The 25,982-nt window shown below is 39.1% G+C and overlaps 1 protein-coding gene across 1 annotated transcript in view; it reads right to left on the bottom strand.

The window, feature by feature from the left end:
• Positions 1 to 25,982, bottom strand: part of PRMT8 (protein arginine methyltransferase 8) — a 54,765-nt gene that overhangs the window by 5,766 nt on the left and 23,017 nt on the right. The window contains exons 2-7 of the mRNA XM_041414128.1: positions 18,457 to 18,642; positions 15,114 to 15,269; positions 10,117 to 10,180; positions 6,861 to 7,003; positions 6,390 to 6,477; positions 3,173 to 3,288 (exon numbers count right to left, since the gene is read on the bottom strand). Coding sequence (XP_041270062.1) covers positions 3,173 to 3,288; positions 6,390 to 6,477; positions 6,861 to 7,003; positions 10,117 to 10,180; positions 15,114 to 15,269; positions 18,457 to 18,642 — 753 coding nt within the window. The remainder of the gene's footprint in view (positions 1 to 3,172; positions 3,289 to 6,389; positions 6,478 to 6,860; positions 7,004 to 10,116; positions 10,181 to 15,113; positions 15,270 to 18,456; positions 18,643 to 25,982) is intronic.

Raw genomic sequence — 25,982 nt, 5'->3', positions numbered from 1 at the left:
TCTGATAACCTTAAAATGATTTTTTGTTTTTCCCCCTCAAAAGAGGATAAGAAAAAAGCATGGTAAGAAAGAGAACTTCTGAGGTCTCCTGGCAGAGTTCCATAGCAGCCTGCAAAATTTGCTTTGCCAAGCTAAACTGGACTGGTGGGTGATAGCTGCAGACTTCTGTAATTTTTGGTGTCTTTTTAGTGATCTCACTGTGGGGAAATTGGGACTTAAGTCTAGTGGTGAGACACATAAAAGGGAGCTAGCTCCCTCTCTCTGAGCTGTGTTGGCTGTGCAGGGTAAAGTGGAATCAAAATAACTAGGAAATATTTTCATTAGAGAAGTCAGTAGAAATTTCTCAAAAATATTAAACAGATATCCTGAATAAACCATTGGTCAGTTTTTCAGTCCTTTTTTTAAGGACAGAAACATAGCTTTTTTACAACGCAAAGTAGGAGACAGAAGTGGGGTGGTTTTTTATCCATTAATATAATTCTGAGAATGGCCAAGTCTGGTTTTGGTGATCTCCTTGAATTGTACTCTGGCAACCATATATTCTTATATAAAATGGCAACACTCATTACAGCTAACTGCACAGGAGACAAATGATAGAAATTGGAGTTAAGGTTGCTTCTAGAGTGCCATGATACCTCTTCCCTGATCTCCTTCCCAGACAGATTACTCAGCTAGGACTTTGTGAGCATGGAAATAAGCTAAACATGCAAATCTCAGTGGATGTCCAGGTTTGGTGGAGTTCTTTCATTTGTTTGTTTGTTTTTTTGTTTTTTGATGAGAGAAGAAAACACAACTGTTTTACTAAGTATGAAACAAACTTTTCCATATTTTTGGGCAGTGTTCCTGAAAGCAGTAGGCCCCCAGCAGGACACCTGTACATTTATTCCTGAGTTCACTCATTGATTCTGGTGGTTTGAAGATGCTTTGTTCTCACTACTCTCCCTGGCTGATTTGCTGTGGAAGTTAAACACAGTACTCGTATTTGGCAGGAAAATTCCTGTGTCCCTCAGGTGTATTTAAGAGATCATGCAAAAGAGAATGGCTCTCACAGCAGAGAGGATGCTGCATTCCCTGCATGCACCACCCCTAGTGCACCTGTGGTCCAGTGCCTAAAGTTCCTTAAAGCATTCAGGACTTGGGTTATATCCAGTTTCTGAGGAGTCAAAATGAGGAAATTTTACTCAAGTCTCCAGCATGTCAGATAAGTGCCATGGCTACACAGCATGCACAGTTGATGTCTTATTTTGCTGATTTTGTAGAACCATTCAGAGCAGCTAAATTGGGAATTGAAATAACTGCAGAAGCCCAAGACTCTGACTGGTCTCTGAGGAATGTTTCTAGTTGCTGGTCCATCTACTGACTAATGTAGAGAGAACCCAGACTCATCTGGTAGGCACCCTAAATTAGCTGGCTTTGGGTTGAATACAACCCTAAAAATCCCTCTGTGAATCTAATATGAACAAGCTGTGCTATCCAAAAGTGCTGTAATAAAACATTTGAATAATTAAACATTATGGCTTTGTTTATTCTCAAATGTTTTCTTAGGCTAATATTATTCTCTGAATTCACAAATATTTCCAGGAGGAAAGAAACACATTTTATATAAATAAACCATGTGCAAAAGTAAATTAAATTTAAAAATATGTAATGACAGAGTCTGTTTTTCTTGCTTTCATATTGCTATCTTGAACATAAATCTCCCTCCTTCATGCTTTTCATTGACAGTTTTCTCTTTGCTTAGTGATCAGTTTGTGAGATTAGTGACTGATTCTGGAATGGAGAGTGGTTTGTGCTTGTGTACTTATTACCTGCTTTGCTCTCATGGTGCCTCTACATGGTACAGCACCATCCAGTTTATGGACAAAAGATGTCAAAACTAAATATAAAACCTGAATAGAAACACTTTGAAAACTGTTGTCTGTCATCTTAAACCAAATTACTTTCAAAGACCTTCTAAATAAAGCGTTGGATTTGCACTTCAATTAAGAGCGTGCAGCTTTTTATTCCACATCAGCCAATCCATTTTGCTCCCTGATCTCTTTCTCTCTGGACATATTTCATGGAGTCTAAATAGCTGCTTCTTTTGTGTGTGCTGCAATTTTAAATTGCTCTGGTTGAGGCTGTTTTCAGGCACAGCCATCTTGTGTTCCCCTCAATGCAGATGGACTGTGCATGCATATGTGCTCATGCAGAGTCTCTGCTTCTGTTCCTTTTTGCTGCTTTCAGTAAAGGTTTTCCAGACTGGAGGCATGGCTTTCCCTTTTGCATATGGGAATATTTAATGCTGTGTTTTTCACTGGCAAAAAGTGAAAGGGGAAAGACAGAACTGATTCTTTGGGATAAATGAGCTCTTGGATTCATGGACCTGGTACTACCACTACTATTGATGCAGAGAGCCTTGTTCAGGACAGTTGTCCCACATGAGGATTCCTTCACATGAAGGGAATTTTAGAGCTTTCAAATGTTCCTGCAGACAGTTCCTTCATTGTTAACATGACCTTGTGAACAGGGTTTAGTACCTTTCTGTTTCACACAGAGCAGGGTACCAGTTAAACTCTGGGTGCAGGTGTTGGGGCTGAGAGAGAATTCTTTATAAGGCTGAGAATTAGGAAGTTAGAGAAATAAATTGAGTTCAAATTCTGATCGCATGTTCTGCAGTTAATTATGTCATCATCAATTCAGAACTGATGTTTCAGACTTTTTTACTGCAAACAGAATAATTTACCCCTTCTCCTCAGCAGCACTCAATCAGTAATTTCCAACCTCTATTTACTAAAAGGCAGGGCAATTCAAATTGATATCTAAATATACCATGTCTGTCTTCATCCAGTATTTGCACATGTAAAATTTGTAAGAATCTTGAGATACAGCCTGCAGATGTAACCAGATGAGACACAAGGAACATTTTGCTTTTGGGAATTCCATAAGAAATCAAGGTATCAATGTTCATGCTCAGGTCATGTGACAGTATTGAGCATGTGAAACATGCAAGATCTGGTTAATCTAAAACTGCACAGTTTTCCTTCATAGTGTTGCAGCATTCTGCAATGATGGCTTCCGCAGCTGCTTCAAAGCATGCAAAGACAGCAGCAAAACACAAGCAGCAGGTCTCAAAAGAACCCTGCAGTTAGGTGTAAACAGTCACAATGAGGTATATTCAGAATTACCAAACCTTTATTAAGCAGGCGTTGGTCACCACTTGCTTTGGATCTACTATGTCCACCAAGGGCTCCTTCATGGCCACATCCCTAATACAGGTCATGTCAAAGCCGTACACATTCTCCCACCCTGTCGGTGCAAATGGATTTGTCAAGGTTAGCAGCAATAATAGAAAATATTTTCTACTTCTCTAAGCATTTTTCTTTTGAAAGAATTTCTACCATCCCCTTTCAGATGTCCTTTAAATTTTGCAGATGTCCTCTTCAGCTTTTTGCTCCCTGCCCCAGCTGTCTATGTCATTGCTATTTTACAGATAATGCAATTGTGGCAAAATAAGTGCTCAATGTACATCTTTGAACAAATGACCCTTATTTTTTGGTGTCCAAAACTGGTTTATATGAGATTTGTCAATGATTTTTGTGGCTTTAGACGCTTGTGATTGTTGTCCAAAATCATCTGATGTCAGGCTGAGTGTTGGGGGTTTTTTGTTGTTGGGTTGTTTGGTTTTTTTTTCTCATAGATTGCCACTCAATTGGCAGTTTATATGCTCTTTTGATTATTTAAGTAGTTTTAGTTTCAGCAAGTGAATTACTGGCAGGAGTGGGATTGCAGGTGTGTTTCAATAGTTGGGACTCCAAGTTTTAATCTGTGCATACATCATGACAGAAAAGCAAAAGTTCATTTTTAAAAGATTTAGAAGTCATGCCAATCCTCTGCATTTGAATTGTTCTTCTGATTGTTCCAAAAGATGCTTCTTATCATGTTGAGGATTTTTTGCACAAAATGAAAACATTGAAAAATGGAGAAGTACAATGGCTTTGCTTTTAAGTTTGCTTAGCAAAGTGAAAACAAGAACCTTCAAACAAGTGAAATCTTAGTCTTTCGGAGCATGTAAATCGAGGTCCATTCAGTGCTTCATCTCAAAATCTAAACTAAATACCATGAGTGTTTACATAAATGTCTTGAACAAAAACCAAAGTAAACAGATAAACACATTTGTGAGCATGTTTGAAATGTCTCATTTTTTCAGAGCATAGCATTTGAGCTATGGTTTCCAGAGGAATATGATGGAAAATGTCACGTGATATAAAAATCTACATATTCCTAAACTGGAAAAACATGGACATGAGTGGTTCTTTGATATCTCTTTACTAACTCTTTATTGGTTTGTGACTTTCTCAACATTTCAGGGGAGCTGAAACTTTTGTTTCAGGCATCATGAGCATGTGAGAACTTCAGATTATATTTTAAAAAGTAATATATTTTCATGTGATTACTCAGAAAAGATTAACTAGAAAGCCCTGAAGAAGCAACTTATTAATTTTTTTATTTATTATTGGGACCTCCATAATTTACTGCACCTCAGCCCACATGGGATACCTTTGAAATATATGGGCCAATCTGTCTTAGGCAGAGAGCTGTCACGGGACGTAAAAAATAAAATTATATGTTTTATATTTTGCAGTAAATCAGAGTAATTGATGGTAGTAGTACTCTGTGGCATTAATCTTCAGTTAGAAAAATCAGAAGTTGGATTTTTTTAGAAACCTCATATTGCATTATTTCTTTATCAATATAATGGTTCTTGAATGCCCTTTAAATGCTGAGGCCCACATCTCATATGAAGGCAAGGCTCTATCCTCCTTAAGGGAGAAAAAGACGAAAAATTGAAATGTAAGGAAACACTATCAAGGATTTATAAATGGAAAGGAGAGACAAGATGGTGGTGCAGATTGTGAGACGGAAATAACTGACGACAGAGGTAAAGGTAAGGGGGGGGAAGAGAAATCAGAGGTGAAATCAGAAAATAAAGTGTCTTAGAGGAAAACAACATTTTAGAAGAGGAAAAAATTACTTTGTACGTTTTTTCAAATGGCTCAAAATGAAACAATTTGAAAACAGATATATTGTCTGTGAGAAAAGAAAAAGACTTAAGGTCTAGAAATGAAGGAGTTCAAAAGCAAAATGAAAGATTTTAGCCCAAAATGGCTCTGATTCCTTTACACAATGGATGCCTCATACATCCATTTGAATCTGTACATTTTGTAAGGAGTTTAACTGTCAAGGTCATCACATAGTCGAGGAGAAAATCTAGGCTGTGCTTGAAGGGGAGATATAATCCTTCCTGGCACCTACAGAGACTTCTTGTCACCACCCCACTGCACTGGGCTCGCTTTTGACCCAGAACAGCAATTTTGACCAACTGGCAGTTCTGTGTATTAGCACTGAATTTGATTACAGAAACACCAAGCCTTCTTTTTTGGGAGGAGGTGAGAGTCAAGGAATGAGGAGTTAGGCATTTTTATTTAAAGGTTGTCTGAAGCCACTAATTTAACCCAAATTTTCACATGTATCTTTGGTTAATAAATTTGCTTAGGGATTTTGTGGTTCTTTTTTTTTCATAGTGGAAAATACCTTTAAGTGAAACTGCCCAGCTCTGAAAAATAAATAAAATTTAAAAATGTTGAAAGGAAAAGAAGAATAAAATAATGTAAAACTTGTTCATTTGATCACAGCAGGAGCCTGGACTAGATCACTTGTAGATGTCACAAACAGCACCAGTTATTTAATGATACTTCAAAGAAACTCTCCCAACATTTTAAAAGCAAAGGAAATGTCAATTTTATGCATCTATGAAGTATTAAAAAAAACCAAATTAGAACTCTTTTTTAACACATAAGTAAAATTTAAATTTCTGATCCTTATTTTTAATTGAAAAATTCTCACATAAAATGTTTTTAAAAAGCTACACATGGTGTGGGGTTTTTTCTTTTTGACAGGCCATCATGAAGATATAATTTTTTTCTAGGTTTATTTCTTCACATGTACAATTAATTTGCATCTTACTGCTTTTATGTTTTTGTTATGTTAAAAACAAAAATAAAGACCTGAATGGCAAAAGAATATTACTAGGTTTTGAGGCTGTTATGATGGATTATATATTTATCAAAACAACAACAAAACTAAATCTCCTTTAATCCACATTTTAAATATAGCTAGAGGTATTAATATAACTCTAGACAAAGTCTTCATCAATTTATACATGCATCTCTCCTTTGTGCACTTTAAATTATGTCAAATTTCCTGAATTTATCAGCAGACCAACATTTTCTCAGAGCTCACATCCATACTGGAATTCTGGCCTGCAAAGGGGTCACAGTAGGCTACTGGAAATGAAAGATTTTAGGGAAATAACCACAGAAAAGTGTTACTGGCAGGTGCTTACTCACAGTGAATTTTGAAGTCCTTGTACTGTCTGTCTTCAATTGCTACCACGTACAAAGCAGCTCGGTCTGGAAACATTAGCCCTCCAGGTTTCTGTTGATGAATTGTGGGGAAATGGATCTCGTAATCTATTCACCTGACAAAGACATCACATTTTGAACTGCACATACAAAAACCAGACAAGCACCCCTTGCATGCCTTTATTGTTTTCCTTCAGATTTGCACACCAGCTTTAACCTCGCAGCCTGCGGCAATGTCATTAGACAGTGTCTAGGCAAACTTGGCCGGCCAGCACTTAATCAAAAGCAAAGCTCTTTCACTGAGGTTCCCTTTGTTATCTCCTCGTTAAAGCCTCAGAAATGGCACTTGGAGATGCGACTGTGTCTCGTTATGGCGACAGTAGGGAAGGGAAAGCTTGTGGTCAGAAAATAAAGGGAGACTGCTCCAGCAAGGAGCACGACGTGCAGAGCACCTACCAGCCACTTGTCTCGTGCGAAGATGACTGTGTTTAACATTGACTCATAGAACAGACAGTAACCCATCCACTCGCTGATGATGATGTCTACTTGATCCACAGGTAATTCAACTTCTTCCACTTTACCTTTAAATATTGTGATTACTGAAAAGAGAATCCAAAGAAATACATTTCACATAATAAACGACCCGACTAAGATCCTTACTGGTGAATGTCAGGCTGACCTTTTCAATCTGATTCTCTTCTTGAGTGCCTGTCCATAAGGCATGACTCCACGTGACTCAACGCACTTCACGCTTTTTAAAAACTATGCAGAGTACGTACAATAAATAGCATTTTTAGTAACAGTATAAAAGGAAAAAATACCAACCCAAAAGCCAAACAAAAAACCCCACCATCTCTAAAAATAACAGAAAAACAGGTCTTACCTGGTTACCTGCATGATCTCATTCTAAAATGCCCTTTGGAATTTGACAGATTTCTAAATCATTGAAAGATCTAGCAAAGAACCCACTTAGAAGCATTTAAAAATCCCTGCAGGTTTACACACTAATGTTAGAATGTTGGGCCATATTTAGTTCAATTGTAACAGATAATTTTGTTTTAGGACTACTACACAAGTCACCAATCATTCCTGCTTTGAAAAAATAAATCCTATTTACAAATGCATTTTCAGCTTGTGCTAAATTATTTTCAGCATGTGTTTCTCTCATGTTTATATTGTTTGTTGCAGTGGATAGAGTGCCATGGTTCTGGATTCTTCCTTGAAAAGGTAACTAGAAATTTAGGAATAAGGTGAATATTCTACTTTCCATTACTAATTGATAAGATTACTCCACTACTCTTCATTAATGGTAATTTTTAATGATATTGGTTTTTATTGATGGTCAACATTCAGTTTCAGAAAAAGGAAGGTAATTTAATTTAATTTACCTAGAACTAGATTAGCTGGCTGAGTGTGGAAGTGTGGGTTGAGTGATTTTTAGAACTCAGCCCAGGGAAAAGGAGGTTTTGTCTTTCCCAAATACATGCAGCACTAGTATTACTCTAACCAGATTTGGCCACTTTATTTGCATAGCAAATTTTTAGTCCAGACTGGCCCCCTAAGAAATTGGGAACACTCTGACTCAGACTGGTACCACAAAGTATCAGCTGATAAGAGCAACCTGACTGGAAAAGAGCAGAGTTCTCTTTGCCATTATTTAAACTAATTTTTTTCACAGTTAGTAATTCAACAGTTCATCTCCTGTTATACTGTACACTGAAGACTTCATGTCTACAAGCTCCAGCCATGAGTTCTCTCAGTTCTCTTTTCTCTCAAGAACTTCCACTGTCCCAATTCTTTCGGAGTGAATTTCAGCACTGCTGACAGCTGCCAGAGTGACGCACCTGACTGTGAAGCCCCCTGTTTACAGCCAGAACAGTCACAGTATAAGCAGCAACAGCAGCACTGGTTCCTCCCACCTACCTTCACTTCCTAAGGCATCATGTGGGGACAGTTCATGCTGTCCCCAGAGGTATTGCATGTCACTGTTCTGGAAGCAGTGGGTTTTCCCTTGTTCAGCCTCTTTCGCTGACTCTGCCTTGCTCAAAACATTTGGGGGGGGGGGGGGGGGGAAAGGAAAATTTCCATGAGCAACAAGATCCTTTGGCTCAGTACCTGGCTGCATTAAAATAGAAGTGAATGTGGATCAGTGTGGAATGTGAAGGACTAAATGTTGGTTCAGGTGTGCAGTTTGCAGACCAAACTGCAGTCAGGCAGACTGCTGAGCCTCGCCTGCCAAGTCTCCTCCCAAAGGGAGGGGGTTCTGCTCCTGCCCACAGTTTCTCAGTATTTTCTCCTTGTAGAAACAGGAGGAAAAAGCAGAGACATAAACATTCTGCACCCTCTGGAGAACACTGGAACCTTCTAATTTATTCTGACAATGGTCCCTTCACACACAACTCCTGCTGCTGGAAATCCAAACGCAAATTGATTTGCGGTGCGCTATTTGTGTCTCCAGCCGATGAAAGCCATGCTGGGAACACACAGCCTCTGCATCCAAGGTTAAGGACAACCACAGAGGTCACACCTCACTGCTTTAGTGCCTTGTCCCTACTGTGGAACGAGTATTTTCTTTGCTTCCTTTTGCTCCTTTGCTTCCTTCTTTTCCTGAGCCAAGTGTTGCATGCACTGGCTGGCCCCTGGTATCCCACGTCAGCACTGTTTCACACCACAACACTTGAATGCCTGTGATGTACAATAAATATTCCTCGCAGAGAGCTCGGGGTTAGTCACAAACTGCCAGTGACAGCAATAAAAATCAGAGCAGATCTGAAGCAGCACAGAAAGCCACTCCTGCGCCTGTGCGGGCAGAGCATCAGCGCGGCCACTGCTGAAAGCGCGGGCGCTTGGTACAGCCCAGCCGTGACCTGCTCTGCAGCAAAGGCAAGCTCTTCACAGAAAAACACTTTTAAACAGGACCTGTCTCACGGCCTCAGTTAAAAAAAGACTGACTTTTTAGGTTGTTACAAAGATATCTTGAGTGCTGTGATTTGGAGGAGGATGGAAGACAAGAAATAGAACTTACTGGGGATTATTTTGTGCTAAGGGTTTTCAGTAGCTTGGGGGTACTCCTAGTTTTTGTTGGGTTTTTTTTTGTTTGTTTTTTTTTTTTTTTTTTTGTTTTTGTTTTTTTTTTTTTTTTTTTTTTTTTTTTTTTTTTAATTTAGAGTTTCCACATACTTGGAAATTTCATCAGCTTTCTATTCCAGCAAAAAAGAAGTTTTATATGATATTTTTATTTTAGGATTCGAACAGTTTTGTTTGTGTTTTGATAAGGTTTTGAAAAAAGTATTTTCTTAAAGTGAGGAGTCAGAAAACTTGGTGAAAAATTTTTGCTTTAAACCTCATTTCAATTTGAATGTCAGTATGTGTGTTTGTATTTCTGTTCTGTCTAAGACAGAAGGTGGAATTCTAATGGCACAATTAATTTGATAAGTTCAGTTCTAATATAGGGTCTTCCTTCTGCTTTGCTAAACTAAACTTCCCATTGATCAGTTCTAGTTCCTTTTTTGTCTCTGATAAATACAGAATTGACAGTAATTCCTGTGAGGAATTGTTGTAGTGCCTAGAAAGAGATGTTTAGTTTTGTATTTACATAAGTAAATTCTGCAAAACTACCATTTACATGGAAAACACACAACATAAATTAATCAGAACAAGCAAAACTGTTATCTTCTCTTTTTCCTGAAAAAGAAAATTATATATGTCTTACTGTTGTCCAAGTGGTTGGCCTTGATAATTTTTTCTGAGTAGTCAGATATACTTGAGCATTCAATCTAGGAAAAAAAAGAAAAAAAGAAAAGCAAGATAAAGAGGAATTTATCTGTTAGAGAGCTCGGCTGTGTGAATGAAAACTATCTACTGAAGGCAGCAAAGACTCTACAAAGCATGTAACCATTGATAAAGAGTAAATCAAACCTGTGGGGAGGATCACAATGATATTTGAATATTTAAATCGCAGTCTGTGTCTGAGTTAAACCAGCTCCTGTAGAAAAGATTGCTTTTAAAATTGCTGAAATGTGAAAAAAGAGGCTCTACCTACAAAATGTACATTATTAATTATATTTAATTTATTCCTGATACTTTAGAATATTGCCTCCTCCCCCACAAAAATCTGCTGAATGGAATCAATTAGGATGATGCTACATTTCCATATATATTTTTAAACAAAATACATTCAAACTTTGTGAATAATATTAAAATTCAAATGTGCCAATACTGGTCTATGCCAAAAAGTAACTGTTTTCTATGTGAAAAATCTATATTCTTTAGCAAATCTGCTATTCCTAAAGAATGCAGGCATTTAACACATAAGAAAGGACTGAAATTTTCTATTTAAAAGAACATCCAGATCTGCATGGCTTTTTGTCTGACCAGTTCTGTGCTTTTTCTGGGAAAATAATTACAGAGTGCCCCAGAGTTTTAAATTTGCCCTTAAACTTGATAAAATCTGTGTACTAGCATAAAAGCGTTTGCAATGACCTCTAATATCTTTTAGAAAAATACTACATTCCATGAATCCCTCTGGGTTTTGTGCCCCTTGAAAATCATGAGGGCCAAAGTTGCTGGTAGTCACTGAATCAGTTCCTAATTTACCTCTCCCAAATTTGGCATTAAACGGACCATACTACTTTCCGTAATCCTTGTCTCCCTAATTCCCCTATGGGAATGTCAAATAGAACTATATTATCTCTAATGAAGTGGTTTATATAGCCAGTGAATCCCATTTAATCTCTAAAAGCTAAATTGTGCTTGACCTCTGAGACAGCACTCACAGATGGCAGGACAGTGGACGCAAGGACACACAGATCCTTGATTCTTTTTATATTGTGCATGAAACAGACATAACAGCAGCCATAATATCAATCCCAGTGCCCATGGGAGCACATTGATTCTGCTTAGCTTGCCTGTGGGTGTAAACCATTCCTAAAATGTCTGACTCAATGGCCTGAGCATAAACCAAAATTGGCTTGTGGAAAGGAACACCTGAGTGCCAGTCCAGAGAGTTCAAAGAAGAAATCCTCTGGGGTGAGGGACATCCTCTTGCTCCATCCAGGTTCTTCCCTTACTCTAAACCCTATGGACTGTATGTCCTGTCTATAGTTACTGCCTTTATACTCACTTTCCCTGTCTTTACTCACATCTGTCTGGTATTTTCAATTCCATTGCCCATTTTGGATGGTTTTTAAATAAAGCAGGCGTAGGTAGGTGTTTGGAGGTTGCTTTCCAAACTTTCTAAAGAACAAGGTGCAAAGAAATAAAAAGTTCTTTCTCATGAATGACAAGTTTCTAAAAATCAGCTTCAGAAACAAAAAAAGCAAAAGAATAAAACAACCCAACATTTAAACGTTTCATGAAGGAATATGTATTTCAGTAAAAAAATTGCTTTAGAGTGGTTAAAGCTGTTCATCTGTATTTTGACTTGGACTCTATACTGTGGTTGAATTTATTTTAAAAAGCAACCCATTTCAGAAAAAAGAAAACTGAATTCTGCAGGTGAAGAAATAGAGGAAAAATTGGTGTTGTCAGATTTTTTTTCTGAGTTTTCTTTCAAGTCAGTATCTGCTCAAATCTGTCCTATTTTGCAAAGCATTTGGATTTTATGAAAAGCACACGTTCCAATAAAGTAAATCTGTACCTGAGTTTATAATCACACAATTATTTGTGTGATTGGTTTGGGCTTGAAGAGCTCTTCAAAGGATTGCCCTGATTCAAGTGAAGGATCCTGTTCCTGGCCATGCTGAAAATCACGAGGTTCACACAGGCCCACTCCTCAAGCCTGACAAGACTGCTCTGTGTGGCCCATTTTCCCTCAAGTACATCAGCTGCACAAAGCACTTTTGTGTCATCTGCAAACTTGCTGAGGGTGAACTCAATCCCACTATCTCTTGTCCTTAATGAAGACCTTAAACAGCAGTGGTCCCAGCATGGACCCTTGAATTGCTTCAGCTGTGTCGGGTTCCGTGCGTGTGTATTCACCTCTGCTTTCATTTTACTTCTCAGTCTTCACTCTACTGCTGCAAATGTCTCCTCATTTACTGTGGTCTCTTCCTGAAACAGTCACAAGATCCCCAGATTTCCCCTGGGCTGTGTCCTCATCACCACCTTTTATACAAAGCAGCTGACATCTAACATCAGCCTTCATTTTCTGTGTCTGTTTAACTCCTTCTTTCCTGCACTGTCTTGTTTGTCTGAAAATAGCAAGAAATTCAGATAGTTCCACCGCAGTGACTGTCCTGAATTTTGTATTACTAAATGCAGCAGATGAAACAAGGCTTCAAGGGATATTTTATGTATTTTTGTGTCCCTCACTGACCCCTCCCAAGCACCAAGAGCTATGTGCCAATTCTATCTCTGCATTTCTTACAACAGCTCTCCCGTCAGATGAACATCAGTGCACGGCACATTGGTACCCTCCCCCAAGGGTTAGGACTCAGAGCAGGTGAAGAAAGAAGAGAAAATGAGGGGGCTGGTTCTGTTCAGGTGTAGAAGAGATCCCCTCCAGTCCAATAGCAATCTAAAAGTATCCCAAAAGGACTTGCAAAGAAATTAAAGTCAAACTCTTCTGAAATGCACAAGGACAAGACAAAAGTCAGTAATCATAAGCCGTGGCAAGGGAAATTCCTGCTGATTGTAGGTCTGGAATAGGTGCTGAGAGAGTATTTAGAGTTTCTATACTCGGCGATTTTGCAAATTGGACTGGACATGTCCTTGGCCAACTTGATATGGCCGTAAGTTAATGATTCCATGATTTACATCTCTTGAAGACCCAAAGATAATTCCAGCTGTTAGCTTTGGTAGGGGCAAGGAATAAGTACCAACAGTGAGTAAGAAGGGATAAGAAGAACCAGACAGAGTAGTGGATGAATTTGAATCCAAAGAGAGAAAGTGTGAGTAAGAGGAGAGTGATTTCTGTAGTCAAAAAACCAACACTCTGCATTTGTCAACAGTTCCCACATCATGCTATTTGAAAAATCACATTTAACGGTAGAGAAGAAACTGGAACATCTCAGCTCTATGTAATAACTGATGGCAAATGTTTGCTTTTTAAATGGAACACTCACAGTTTCCAATTGCAAATATGACCGTAAAGTCTCAATTTGACTATAAGATTGCTGCTGCTAGGTCTGAAATGTCTGCTTGTCCAACACAAATCCACTCTGCAGCTTGCTGTGTACAGGGTTCACGGTGAGACAGCTCATCTGACAAGAAAGTTGAAATTCTTTGGCTGTAGCAGAAGAGTTTCACACCTAAGGGAGTTCCTCTGAGAGCTAAGTTCCATGGATAGCACACCCACCAGCTTCAGTGATGAACAGTCCATCGGTGAGCTGGCACTGGTGTGCCACTCAGCTTTATAAAGTCCTGAGGTAAAGCCTGAACTCTAAAGAAGTCCAAAGGGAAAAAAAAAAACCAAAACCCAAACACAAAAAAACTCTCACAACAACAACAAACATGGAAAAGTGTTTACTTTTCTTTTACTTGGTGAATTGTCTGCCAGTGAGCTGGCTCACTGTAGAATCAGATAAGCACCAGTGCCAGCACAAGGGAGGGAGGAAGACCATATGGCCAGGGATCTGAGAGATGGGAAGGTGGGAGCACATCACCATCATTTTGTATATGCTTATACTTCTAGAGCACTGCAACATCTTTCCCTGAGACCTGCATCACAGAAAGCTGCTGGTTTATCCTCCCTGAAGCTTTGAGGTAATAAATCATATTAATAAGTAATACTTTGTTTACAAGAATATACCTTCCAGCTGCCTATCTCAGGCTTAAACTCCAAAACTTTTTCCAGCACCTTTTGATTTCAGCTATGTATAGTTTCATGCTCCAGTCTGATATTCAAATGAGATATTCAGAAGTTACACTGGATTTTGAAAATATAAGCCTGAGAATTGAAATAACATTTCATATATCATTACCAGTAATAAAGACACACAGTTTGGATGCTTAGTGACATCAGTGTCCACAAATGCACAGATGTACCCAATTAAGTTTTAGTAAACAATTTTGCTGAAGTACACTGAGAAATAAGATCTATTTCCCCTTTTCTGTGTTGCATTGTGTCTTCAGGGCAAACAGAAGTCCGAAGCAAAAAGAAACTGCATCTGTCATCTTAGAGTCAGTACAAATAAGTTTGAATATACTTAGTAAGCAAATCTATGCTCTTCGTAATGACTTCTCTGTAGAGAACAGCACATTCATGCTCCTAAAGTTCAATGTATTTAAGGTAATAATTTCCTTCTGCCTCTGAAAAGTGTTATTGTTGGCACAGAAAACATTCACACGCTTTCTTGCACAATTTGCTGAGTTGTAATTTGCAGGGAAAAGTGTATTAAGGAAATGTGTTTCCAAGACTACAAAGTTGCAGACCCTGAAAATTTAAAAAGCAAGATAGTTCCCTTAACCCCTCTGAGTAGGAGTGAGTCTCTTTAACATTTTTTTTCAGCCAAGAAGAAATGTGAATATGTACTAGAACACCAAAGGTTCCACATATGAAAAGATACTTACATCCCCCTTTGGAAAAGGTGCAGTAGTGCAAGTCATAGAATATAACAGAACTGCACTGAAGTCATTATAAACCAAGCCATAGATGAGCTTGGAGAGCAGAATTTCAAACCAAGACAAGTAAGAAAAGGTAAATCACGAAGCCAAATTGTCAGGCAAAATGCACAAACAAATTCAAAATGTGAGAGAAAGTCTTCTTACCCCATATACCTTCTTGGCTCCTGCCTTTGCAGCAAACATGGAGAGGATTCCCGTGCCACTTCCAACATCGAGGACAATCTTATCTTTAAAAACATGTTTATTGTGATACATTGAGTTTCTATAGGTTAATGTGCGTACTTCATCTTTTAACATTTCCTGTGATGAAAATAAAAGGATTGTGTCACTATTTGAAATGCTTATATGCCTTCCACACTGCTGTTGAATGCATTCCTTTGCTGTCATTTAAGCATTATTAACACACAACATGAAGGGCTTCTCGAGTACTTTGGGGTGCACACATCAAAGCAACTGTAAAATGCCAGCTACTTACAGCTGAATTATTAAGAAGCAGCATGATGTCCCTTGTATGATTTTATTCTGCTATTACTTCACTGTTACAATCAACAAGCAGAGTGTAATCTAACCACAGCACTGCTTTGGGAATAGACAGAAGCCATACAGAAATCCAAACATTCCTTTCCTCCTAAATCATGCACAACCCAGAGTCTCAGTGGAGGGACCTTCTGAGGTTCCTCTTTGAACAGAAAAGAAATGGCTCCAGAAGACATTATACAACAGAAGGCTTGACAGCCTTGCCCATGTGAGGCAGAAGCCCATAGCAGAGCTTAGAAATTCTGTATTGTAAGTCCTCCCTCACTGCTCTTTCCACTCATTTATCTGATCAATTTCCAGAAGATATTAATATATCACCTAGAATACCATCTCACTATTTTGAGATGTAATTGTTAGGTGCTGATTTTTGATGCACTGATAGCAGCAGTACATGCATTTAATTCCATAGATACCTTGCTTTCTCTTGTACCTCCATCAGTCAAACTACACCAAGAAAGAGGACTCAGCTCAAGACCCAGGTGCCATTTTTAAGAGAAGTGTAGACCATTCAACACAGACTTTAGTTTTCTGAAAATGCTTCTGTTATGTCTAGAAGGCTGAAGGTTTGTTTATACTGTTGCATAATTTCATAGTTTGAACAAGAAGACAAATGAGTTTTTCAATTTCAGGATGAAAAGGATCCATTCACTGCCCAGCAATCTGAGGCAGTCATGAACTGGATTGTTACACATATCAGCTGCTTACTTACCTGTCTTGGCAGGACACTATGTGTGCTCAGTAACTGTAGATGAACAAAAGGCTACTTTTATCATAAAACATGGTTTGGTATCAGTCCATCACCACTGTGAGCACAAACTCATGGAAACTATTTCCACACATGTTAAGAACAAGAAGGTGACAGGGAATGTTCAGCATGGATTTGGAGATGACTGAGCACTTGGTATCTTTCTATGGTGGAGTAATGGGCTTTGTGGATGAAGGAAGAGGAATGAGGAAGAGAATGGTTTTTATCTTGATTTTTTGCAAAATTTTCAAGATTTTTTCCCATAACATCCTCATTGAAAAATGCATGAACTATGGACTGCATGAATGGTCAGCGCAGTGGGCTGAGAACTGACTGAACTGCTGCTCCAAAAATGTTGTAATGAGCATCACAAAGTCCGTCTGGAGGCCAGTCACGAGTGGTATCTCCCCAGCTGTCAAAACTGATGCCTTTTAGCCTGTTTTTTCAGATGGATTCCATCTCTTCCTAACAGACCTCAATCCTCAAAGAGGGTCCCATAGGTATAAAAACAAAGAACTTGTCATTGACAAGCTGCACAAGCAATTGTGGACCTGTGGCAACACTTCTCCTCAAGTCCTTGTTTGTGCTGTCGAAATTGAGGCCAAAATCTGCCTGGCACACCTTGCTGTTGGTGATCATCCTGAGAGCTGCCCGGTGACACTTGCTATGCTCCAGGTCTCACTGGTGCTCATGTAGAACAGCAGCAGGCTCTGAGGGCTGGTCTAAGGGAGGATGGACAAATGCCAGCAGCCTCTCCACAATGCCCCAGATCCAAATGCCTTGGCAGAAGGTCTTGTCAGCAGATGGGGGCCTCTGTGCCCTGCAGGGGAGGGCCTTTGGCAGCTATCACTTGTCACTTGCTCCCAGTGCCTCTGTCTGGCTCAGAATCTGGTTCTGGAGGTTTCTTGGACAGAACTTCTGTCCCTCAGCTACAATGAAGACACTGACCCTATTCTGTAGCCAGAGATCTTGAGGTGGGTCAAGAGCCTCCCTCCTGTTCCCAGAAGGCACAAGTTTCCAGCCTTCACCATCAGAGGAGTCCCCACTTCCACACCTGGTAAGTACAGACTCTGACTGCCTCTCCCTTCACTACAGTTGGGGTTTTAGGCTTTGTACCTTCATGCTCTCAGAGAAGATCCAGTCAGTCTCTTCCTCATGCCCCTGATGCTTCAAAGTCTGCCATCCTCCTCTAGCAGCTCCTTTACTTGTGGACACAGATACTTTACAGTGCACATCTCCTGCAGGCAAGGAGGAAACTTCCCAGCCTCAGCAAGAAGCTCTCTGCACTCCCCGAGACCTACACGACTGTATCCTTCCATCAGGAGCTCCATTTGATTTAAGGTCTCTGATGTGTCTTCAAAATTTCTCCTAGGTCTCCTTCCCATTCAATTGTTTCTCTATCGTCTTCCATTCTTGGACTGAATTTCTGAATTCTACAATGGCAAGATGTTATTGGCAGATAGAAATCTTTTATGTTTGCACCCCACAACCAATTACTAGAGTAATGGCAATATTGTTTGTTATGCTGTTTGTGAGGAGTGCACTGAGTCATTTCACATTTGCTTTTTTGCATCCTGCTCCTAAAGATCTCATCCTCTTGTGTCAGAAAAATATCAGCAGGGCAAGGTATCAGTGACTTCTTTAGAACTCGTCTACAGTCTCAACATTGTGATAGTAAAATGTCCATCAAGTATTTCAAATTCTTTCCAGGAGTGTATTTAATGGAGGCAATTTGGCTTAATGTTCCCATCAATGCAACCTGTGCATTCAAGTAACATGCCAGGAGCCAGGAAACTGTTTGGCTCCTCATGTCAGCTGAGCAGCTGTTCTGCTGATGTCTGTGCTCAAACCCTCAAGAGAACAAAATCCCCAGCTTGGCAGTAAGGGAGTGCCCATGGTTGTGGCTGGGCTGGTTTGCAGCGCTCATAAATGCACTGCATTGATGTACTTGTGAAATTCACCTCTGCACAGACAGCTACAATAAAAATCTAAGTGGGACATATGTTTTGGGTGCAAGTCTCTGGGGAAGTGGGGGATATCTTTGGCACTTAACCAGACTACACAATTGTCTGAGGAAAGGCAGAGGAATATAATCATGAGCAAGTGGGATACAGAGAAGTAAGTAAGTAAAAAAAGAAATAATGAGAATTATTATTATTATATTGTTAGTTATTTAACAATTGCTGAAACAAAAATAAAGGTTACCTCATGAATTCCAAAGTGAGCATAGGAATCAAAGTAATAATCCCTGGATGTCATCTCTTCTGGATTGATGAGCTTTGCCATCTTGCCTCGGCCCGGACAGCTGGGTTGCAATGGAACATGGATGACAGACTGAACTGGCTTTGGAACAACAGCAGGCTGAGGAGGCTGGGATGGAATGGTGCAAACCTAGGAGAACATGGAATATTGTTAAGAGGCATGGTTAAAATAAAATATTTCTCTCTATGTCTAGCATAGTGATATTATTGTTAGTGCTATTATTGTAACTATCTAGTAGATAACAAGTCCAAAGGCACCTGGTGTATCGTAAGTGAAATTTAGGTCTCCTTCTGTTCCTGGATCTTTAACGTATTTGATGTCCTGCAAAATTTCCTTAATGGATTTTTCCTTGATGTTTCTCTGCAGATACTTAAACTAGTGCAGAATAATGGTAAATTACTGGTGTTGGCTGAAGTAGGTTACTGCAAACATTGACACAAAGCAGTAAAGTGCTACTTTTTTTCCATTAATGTCCTATTCTGTCAAACTGCCACAGCTTGGTGAGAGGAAGGTGGCAATAAGTACATAGTTCCCCTGCAAGGAAGAGCTCATACAAAAAGGATTCCAGACACAGTATTGCCAAGAAGGGCAGGATTCACAACTGATTCTTAATTAACAGGTAAGGTACCCTGTCTATATTGATGACCTAGGTCTGAGAAGGCTCACGATATCTGAAAGTCCCTGATGCTATCTGAAAGCCTCTCAGCATGTCCAGGAAGCACTATAGGGATATGTGTGACATGTATGGTGTCTTAATGCAGTTTCCTCTTGGGAGATGAAGGAGTTATGTGCTTCCAACACACCACGGCCCCCAGCACTTAGTTTTTTATTGAGTACTGCATCTCCAACACCAGCATTCTGATAGACACAGAATTCTCACACCCCCTTGGTTCACATTTGATACCTGTAGCACATAAGACAGAAGACAGAATGTTTTCAAATATGAGGTAAAACAGACCCTGGTCTGGCCCATATGTGTATCTGCATTCTGAATCCTTATTATGAAGCAAAATGCTGAAAACTGAGAAAAACTGCGCAATATCCTACAGCTTCACCTATGCACTAAGTCACCTGCAAAGTATGGGTCAACAACTTCATATATTAAGGTCAATCCTACTTAAAATATATCATATCCTTTTGTACTTTTGGGGTTTTTTATGACTCAGTTGTTTCCCAGTGGGGACCAGAGTTGCCTGAGCCTCTCCTCTCTACTTTCATGAAGTTCATGCTGCCTTCTATAGCTCGGTACTGTGAGGTGTCAATCCCCTGTACTGTCTCTGAATAGCATCAATTAGCCTAGTTCAGTTTGCTTCAATTTAAAGAGAAAAAAAAAAAAAAGGAAAAAAAAGAGGAAGAAGAAAAAAGCCCCCACATTTTGTAGATTTCTGTGTGTCATCTTTTGATGGCTTCTTTGGTCCATCTGTTAAAAAAGTAAATACCATTGGTTTATGATCCTGTAACATTTTTCATCCCCAAAGATACAGAAGTGCTTTATTTATAAGTCTTTTCTATTTCTTACATTTTTAACTTTATCACCTCACCCTGTTCACCTCACCTAGTTCACCTCCCATGCAGAATACACTTGCTCCCAACTGGTATTTGTATTTCTGTTTGGTCTGGTTTCAAAAATGTCCATCTGCAACCAAGTAATTTCTCTTAAGACATTGCTTCATTGCCTGTTCATTGCAAGCAGTAACACTGACAATTTAATCTGTCAAAGTGTTTCTCTTAATATTCAACTCTTTCAAATATAATCGTGCTACTTTTAATTACATACTTGAGGTTATATCTCAACTTTTTTCTCCATTGGCACGTACCTATGTAATTTTTGCAGTTACCTTTCTCAGCAGTCCTTTCTGAATTTGTCTGCTGGATTACAAAGACTTAAACTGTAGGTGTTTGAAATTCTGTTTTATTATAGTATGAAATCTGTAAGGTCCTACACTTTCCTCCTAAATCTTACCCTCTGCATCATTTTACAAGCAAAATACATAAGTTTATATAAATTACAAAATAAAACAGTTGTTGAATTCTGTTCTTGTCTTAGGTAAGAAGGTCTCCAGACACAGGACAGTGCATCACAGGCAATTGCTCAAAAGATAAGTAATGGAGAGAAGTTATATCAGCTTTTGTAAAGGAAACATGGGGGCTTCTAGCATTTCTGTTGCTGTCAAACTACAAATTTAAATGTGGTTTGCTGTACAACAGAGAGCATTTGCTACAGGAAAAGAGACTGGTCTTGAAGGCGAATATCTTGTCTGGATCTCAGGCAGTATCAATTCTGCTCCTGGCTGCATGGAAGGGTCTAGGCAGGATTATGAGAATGAGGTTATTCTGACTAAAGATACTCAATGAAATTAAACCTAACAACTTAGGCTACCAAAGTTGTCTGAATTAATTTCTTTCCTGTAAAAGAATTAACATAACTGTTTCTTAGTCTGCAGCTGAATTATGCTATGGCCAAGGGGTGGCAAGATAACTTTTTATTAAGCTACTGAGGCAGTATTGCACCTTTGACTTGCAGTACTTCTCAGATTTATCCAAACTACCTGAAGACTTACTGCTCTCAGCTGTGAATCTACATCTCTGCCAGGAAGAACATATCCCACCCAGCAGAAGAAGTAGAAGCCTATCTGCTCCTCAGCTGGCTTAGTTTGTAGCCAAGCAGCCTGTGGAAAAATGTGTTGATGGTGGCTGTTTGACAACATTCGGCTCTGAATGCCAACAGGTCCATCCCGTGTTGTGGGTACCACAGCCTCCTGCAGCAGGGGCAGTAGAAAACTGCATGGGGGTGGTGAGCTTCTCAGCCAGCAGCACTCTGTCACAGGGACCTCAAACCAGCTGCCTCATTTCTGTTTCAGGCATACTAACACAAGGCAGACCTCCCGGATTCAAATGGTGTACATTTTGCAGTGTCTGTAATACCTCCTGCTGAAATTTCTGTGTGTAGCACTGTAATTCTGGAATTCCAAAACAATGCCACAATTATAAGAATAATTTTGTAAGTGGGGCTCAGGAAATCACTTTGCCAATAAGTTGCCATAGACTCCATGAAAAATTTCACTTGAGAGAGACTTATGCCCTATGACAACAAATATCTGGGGAAAACAGTGGAGAGCTACAGAATAAAGAATTGCAATGAAAGCTATTATTTGGATCAGAAACAACAAAGTCTTCTGGTGTACAGCTCTGAGTTGTAAACTAGAAAAAACTATGTTTTTAGGGATATGGTGTAATTGCTTCAGGAGAAAACATGCTTTTAAGACAAAAACTATCAAGGAAAGACAACTTCCTATATTCTTTCCAGAACTGAAAAGAACCCTTGATGTGATTTGCAAGCTTAGCACATATATATAGCCTACATGAAGAACAACTCATCTTTTGAATAACACCTGAAAAGGCAAAGCATCTGGGCTGGGGGCAAACCTCACATCAGTGTAAAGAATCTAAAAAACTCTCTCTGCAGAGCCCATGTATGGATTCTGGCCAGCTGCACACAATTCCAGAACACTGGCTTGCTGCTAATGCAGATGAAGTCTGAGAATGGAAGCAGCTGCTTCAGAATTCTTTCTTCACTGTGCTGAACATGCAGCCCTCTATTTTTCCATCTCCCATGTGGTACTGAAGGTGGAGGTGGGGGATCTGAAGGATCTGAGAAGCAGTCTATCACTGCTTTGTGACTGAAGGCCTACCTTTGTGTACCATTTCAACATTTAAATCAAATTAAAATAGGGAAATACTTTCCTACTTTTAAAAATCAAATAAAAATTATTTCCTCTTTGTGGCCAGGGGTGGTACACTGCAGGTGATCAACTATACTAGCACAGGACTGGTTTCTTTAAAAGCTTTGAATTCCTGCAAAAGACAAGATTCGTAAACCTCATTCTTTCTCAAAATCCCACAACTCAACATCCTGATGTAGGTTTCTGAAACATATACAGGCACCTCAGTGACACCTCTGTGTGACTTTGAGACCTATAGAGTTGCCCGTGTGCATCAGTAGGTACTGTTGAAGTTCTCTGAAAACTGGACCTAATCCTACATGGACCAACAAGGCTGTCTGGGTGTACAATTCCCAAAATACAAAAGAGAACGGGGTATTCAAAATCATGAGCTATTTTTGAAAATTTGAGCCTTTTAGATATATCCATCTCTCTACAGAGAGACAAGATGGTGAAATATGCACAATTCATTTTCTAGGAGGTTTGTGACAAAAGCTGTGGTGTGCAGAGTAAAAATAAACTTCAATTTCAATTCTCCTTTCTTGATATTACTATGGAGACATCAGGCTGGAGGTTAAAATTCCAATCCTTGCAAAACTGTTGTTCAAGCTGCAGTATTTCATTCTTGACAAATTCTTAGTTATTTATGGCATTTTTATGACATTGAAGTGGTTAACTGTACCTTCTGCTGGGAAGTGCTGAACTTTTCCTCAAGAAACTAATTAAAACTGGAATTACAGTTTTAACTTATTCAATTTCAGCATCATTTTCCTTTTCAACAAGAGGTTTTATCATATCTAAATGTCGATTTTACTTATTCTTTGAGCCAGATAGCTTTCTATGTCAGAACTACTAGAATAGAATGTGCCTAACACCATTTTAATTGGTCTGAATTTAATAATCAAGACTTCTGGAGTGCAAGAGATTATCAACTGGTATGCAACCACCATAGCAATTCCAACAATACAGCTTCTTCCTGCTGCAGATATAAAAGCACGGCCAAATATAAGAGGTATTTGCTATCCTCCTGCCAAAATTTAGGCTTCAACAAAAACTTCTTGGCAGTCATCATGCAAGTTAAAACCTCCTTTATCTTTTATTGTTTTGAAGTCTTTGTCCAAGGCTTATCTTAAGTGATCTTTGAATAGGGCAAAGAATCTAATCCATTATCAGAGAAGTTTTAGCCTGATTTTCTGAGGAAATGAAGCTCTTACAGTATCTTGCCTATGCCTCCCATTAATATCTTCTGAGCTTATCCAAGCCAGTCTGATTTGACAGAAGTATGGAAATATCAAATACAATTATATTTTGATACATTTATTGAAAACCAGTAATTAGGTAGAAGGGATCTGATGATCCACTGAAATTGAAGCAGCTAGATTTCAGATGTCATGCTTTCTACCTGCTCTAGGTCTATTAAGCCACCTGGCTGTTGCCACATGTGCAGTGTGTAGCCTCTGGACTGGATGAGCAGTAATGAAGGTGTACAAAGAAGACCAAGCATTGCTCAGAACTAAATTAAGAGCTGGGGGCATAAAGAGCACATAGTTGCAGGAAACCAGGCTTTTTTAGCTCCTCTACACATGGGAAAACCTTTCCATGCTTAGGATGGGAAGTTCACAAGGAATGCAAAATGGCAAGAAATCAGGGAGTTCCAACATCAACTGCAGAGAGATGTAGCTATTTGGGAACAAGGATATATATATATATATATATGTATTAGGTACATGCTTTCAGAACTAATTTCAGAACTGTTCAGTAAAGAACATTTACCTAGTGGAAGCTTTACATTGTCTAAAAATCGGTGTGAAATTGCCAATTCTTCAGCAGCTATAGATATACTTTCTGCTTGATTAAAGTCAGGCTCAGTCTGTTTTAAGTTGCACATAACTATGAGTTCAATACAAATGCAAATCTATCTAAACTCTAAAACTGAATCTAGTCAGACAGACTCTGTAAGAAACCTGGGAGAGAGAAGTGATTCTTAAAATTGCTTGCTTTGAGGCTTCCCCTTGTTCAGCCACTTCAAAGTGAGGCACTGCTCTGAACTTTCGACATGGATTATTTGGAATGCCAGATCAACCTGTCGCAGACAAACCAGTCCATTTGTTATCAGCAGGAAATTCACTGTCCTTTATACAGACAAACATAGCTTAGAGTGTATTACAGCTGTGACATAATACCCCTAAGTAAGGTGATAGAAAAATACTGTGAAAACACTGGTGCTTTAGAATTAAGCTTCTGTCCAGAACAACTGAGACTGATCAGTTGCACAAGGAACTAGATTATACCTTAGATGCCCAAAACCTCCAAAAGTCAAAGGAAAAGATGGAAGCTGGTCATCAGTATGATAAAGGTGTGGTCAGCACACTTAGGCTGCAGCAGAAATAGCACCAAGTAGCAAAAAGGAATGTAAAGATCACAATGTTTGCAAAGTTGTTATTTATTGTGCAGAAGCTAAAAAGAAATTTAGATATGTAAATGCAAAATAGGTGCTGTGATACCTTCATGGATCTGATCCAGGGTACTTCATACTGTCAAGATTTTTAATGTGGACTGTCTGTTGGGTAAAGCCAGAATTTTCTTAGTGACAGGTCACAAAATAAGCAACCCAATTTCCAGTTTCCAATATTCCTGGGTATGCAGGAATAATTCTTCTTCCTAATAAAGTTTAAGCACTGAAATGAATGGTCTGTTGGGTCACCAGTAGTGTAGATTGTAGAACTCAGCTGGAGAATATTCCTTACCTGCCTTTAAAGCTATCTTTTATCTGAGCAGGGTACTGAACTAGATGGCCTCCAGAGGTCCTTTCCACACAAATTATTCTATGATATTAAGAAATAGTTAGATGTGCACTGTGCAGGAGATACAGGTGGCAAGTTTTATAAACCTGAGCAAATTATGAGGTAGGTTATAAATTTTGGTTGATAGTTTTGTACACACAATAAGAACAGCCTGCTTTCATGAGATTAAAGCATGCACACTGTAAGACGATGAGGATGTCACTTAGGAATGAAAACCTTCTAAAGCTACCTTCTAAACCTTCTAAACTTTCTAGCTAAGTAACAGAACAGAACTGAGATTACAGGAAATGACAAAATTTAAGGACAGGAATGACATTAAGTATTTGCATTATTTATAAATGTGTGAGCAGTTCTAGACCGTTCTGTGTGCATGCAATTAAAACGCTCTTCATCCAGTCTGCTTAGTGCACAGTGCCATTGGGGGAAAAAACCAGCAACAAGTTACAGATGTTGATATTCAATTGAACATGTGTTACTTTTCATAAAGATGGAGATTTTGCAATGCATGTAGAGTAGAATGTCCCATGCAGGGCATGAAAAGTCTAGTTCAGCACAGAATGAAAGGAAAATATGAGAGAAATGTATTAGTATTAACTGAAATTTATTCTTTGCAAAGCACCTTGTGGAAGGATAGCAAAGCATTACTTTAAAAGTGTTGAGAGGCATCTTTCTTTAGGAGAAGGTTGCATTTTGATTATCTTTGGCATTTGGCATTTAGCCTATTATTATTTTAGATTTAATAACAGCAACACCTTCTTGGTTTGCAAGATCCCCGCTACAACGAACAGCTGGAGAAATGCCTTGTGTTTTCACCTGTACTCTGTGGTGTTGAGCAGATGGTCTGTCAGTAGACTCTGCTGTCCATCTGTTTGTTTGGAGCCCCTTGAGCCTCATTAGGAGTGAGGCAAATTGCACAGTGAGGAAGTTCTCAAGCGCTGGCTGA

This window comes from Onychostruthus taczanowskii, unplaced genomic scaffold, assembly GCF_017590055.1.
Source record: "Onychostruthus taczanowskii isolate IOZ18803 unplaced genomic scaffold, ASM1759005v1 scaffold44, whole genome shotgun sequence".
NCBI classification, from domain to species: domain Eukaryota; kingdom Metazoa; phylum Chordata; class Aves; order Passeriformes; family Passeridae; genus Onychostruthus; species Onychostruthus taczanowskii.
The sequence above is the reverse complement of the archived record's forward strand: the minus strand, read 5'-3'. Positions and strand labels throughout refer to the sequence as shown.